The 2,997-nt window shown below is 25.6% G+C and overlaps 1 protein-coding gene across 3 annotated transcripts in view; it reads left to right on the top strand.

Moving 5' to 3' along the window:
* Positions 1 to 2,154, top strand: part of LOC107441375 (G-protein coupled receptor 143) — an 18,630-nt gene extending 16,476 nt beyond the window's left edge. For all 3 annotated transcript variants that reach the window (XM_043048167.2, XM_043048172.2, XM_071177612.1), the window contains exon 9: positions 1,804 to 2,154. In XM_043048167.2, coding sequence (XP_042904101.1) covers positions 1,804 to 2,025 — 222 coding nt within the window. In that variant the 3' untranslated portion in view covers positions 2,026 to 2,154. The remainder of the gene's footprint in view (positions 1 to 1,803) is intronic.
* Positions 2,155 to 2,997: the final 843 nt, after the last annotated feature.

The raw sequence follows: 2,997 nt of genomic DNA, 5'->3' as shown, positions 1-2,997 counted from the left end.
ATATATGTCCAATGAATGTTGTCAGGGTCACGTGATGTAATAACACGCATTTTCTGATGTTGCGAGCTAAAAGCTTGATATTATAGATATGATCATTTTTTCTTGTGTTGGTTTTTTTTGGAACAATGGATGAAAAAGAATAATAAAATGGTGAATTAGTTTTTGTAGAATTTTGCGTTATTTCTTTTGTAAAAGGTTACGACTGACAGGTGCATTAGAGTATTCACTTTTTGATTCAATTATCCTATTTTTTGATGATCGATTTTTCGCCAGTTATTGTACAGATTTCTTAAAAAAATATGTTTTCAATACGATATTGTTTATTACAACAAGCGAATCTCTAAACGAAACAAGCATTTGAGTAACCTCCTTTTGAAGAATGATTCGTGTGATTTCATCGAGTTTTAATTTTTTTAAAAATGTGATGATGATTTACAAAATACAAATTATAATTATAATATGAATAATTCTAAATTTATGAATTATAGTTTTATTCTATAAAAATTATTGCAAAGTATTTATTTCATGACTCATGAATAAGAAATGTCTCTTTTTTTAGTTTAAATACTTGTGATTATAAATTTTAATATATATATATATATTAATATTAAAATAAGTTTAAGCATAATTCTAAGAAACATATAATATGATATTTGATATAACATGAGAAGTTCTTAAAAAAGTAAAAGTTATTTTATTAAAACTACTTTTGAGGATTCAAAAAGAAACTGATATCTTTTATTCAACTTTTAGTTTAAAAGAAAAATCATTAAATATATATAACTTTCTTATGTACTTATTTCTGTATCTATTTACTTTATATTCTGATGGTTTATTTTAAAAAATATGTATGTTAATGAGAAAATACCTTATTTGTTCTTAAGCTATGAAATAATGTTATATATTTTTCTTTCTCTATATTGTTCATCTCAGAACTTCAGCCAATGCTCAAGTTGAAATGTTAGGTCCTAACATACCTTTTTTCTTGATGTTGACGTAGATGGTAACAAAACATTTAATCTGAGCGGAGGAGTTTGTCCTAAGAAACCAAACCTTAATATAAATCTTTAAAAACTGCCAGTCTAGTTTAGGATACTTGTAGATATGTAGGATTCTAAAAATCTAGCATTCAGTTTAGCAGTTCTATTTTAGATTGACAGCAGAAACAATGTTTATTAGAAATATGCAACCATTATAATGAAATAAATGCATTAGTGACACTATTATGTGCATCAACTGATAATACACCAACTAAGGAAATATGAGTTGCACAAATTAGTAATCATTTCGTAATTATCAAATTTTATTATAAAGCTTTTGAAGAACTAATCTTTAAATGAGAAGTTAGAAATCTTCATATGTTCTAATTTATTAAAAATACAATAGTTTTTTTTTATTTTTTAAAGATTTACACATTATATTTTGATAAATGACTTTTCTAACTTTTGACTAAATGAGTTTTTTCAACTTTTCTTTTTTGTTTACAAAACTTACTTGTAAAGCAGGGCTTGTGCCCTTATGAAACAAAAATCGTACACATCTTTTGGCTAAAAAGTATTGTAGTTACAATCTTTGAAACTATTCAGCTTTATTTTTGGACTGTTTTGAAAAAAAAAAAAATTTTTAAATTTACTTTGATTTATATCAATAAAGTATTTTGTTGCATTTGATTCAGTTACTTCATAATGGCAAAATTGGAAAAATTTGATCTAAAACCTAAATATTACTCAGTATAAAAATTTGTAGTTCAAGTTAGATATAAGTAATATCTGTTATGTAATTTTTTCACTTTAACTGTTTTAGGCTAGTTTAAATCCACTTCAAGCTATTTTAAACTCACTGGTTTATAAAGGATGGGAAGGTTGCGATGGTTTGTGGAAAAGTCTAAAAACTTGTATGTGCTGCTGTTGTCAGGAGCCACCACATCCTGGACTGTTAATTGATGTTACATCATCTGATCATCAGCCGTCTCCTGAAAGACCTACTTTATCTACAAATAACAACACAAACAATCATTTTGATTGATTCTTCATATTAAGATTGTATCTGAACCAGGGCTGATTGTGCTCCGGAAAAAATCCGGATTTCTGGATTTTTTGCTAACTATGATTTGGAAGTTTCCGGAGATCGAATGTTCAGACGTTTAAAAAAATCATTGATCACAAAAGTTTCCGGAAATCAAATTTTCAAAGGTGGAACTTAAGAACACAGTTTATTTTATTTCTTTCTATGGGAGAGCCAGATACTTTATAAGGTTATATTCAAGATTAATATTCATTTTTTATCAGTAAATAGTTATTATAATTATAAACTCAAGGAAGGAAGACATATTTGTAAACTTCAATTACTTCCCCAGGTCTTTCATAGGTATGTGTAAAATTTTAAATATATTTTAAGTAAACTAAGAAATATTGAGAAAGAGGAAAAAACCTTGTTTAAATTTTTTTTGAATTATTAGATTTAAATTTTTTTTTTTTTTACTCAAGAAATTTTCCAGAATTTTGACTTGGGCTCACAATCACCCCTGATCTGAACTTACTAGTACAACCTATTCTATCTACAAATAACAACAGAAAAAAATTATTTTGATTGATTCTTACCATTCAGATTGTAGCTGATCTTAATAGTGCAACCTATTTTATCTCCAAATAACAACACAAACAATCATCTTGATTGATTCTTACCATTAAGATTGTAGCTGATCTTAATAGTACAACCTATTTTATCTCCAAATAACAACACAAACAATCATTTTGATTGATTCTTACCATTAAGATTGTAGCTGATAGAGAAAAAAACACTATATAAGCAAATTTTTAAAATTTTCATTATTATATTTTTATTTTATTTGGTTTCATGCTGAATAAGAATAGTTATTATTGTTGTACAATTTGTCTTTTACTATACTAGAACAAATAATTGAAACTTTTAGATTGAAATTAGATAATTATTTATTTAGAAAATTATTAAAGAACTATCAATTAATATATATTTCTT

Source organism: Parasteatoda tepidariorum, chromosome 2 (assembly GCF_043381705.1).
Source record: "Parasteatoda tepidariorum isolate YZ-2023 chromosome 2, CAS_Ptep_4.0, whole genome shotgun sequence".
Lineage (NCBI taxonomy): Eukaryota > Metazoa > Arthropoda > Arachnida > Araneae > Theridiidae > Parasteatoda > Parasteatoda tepidariorum.
Note: the sequence above shows the minus strand (reverse complement) of the source record. Positions and strands in the feature narration are given on the sequence as shown.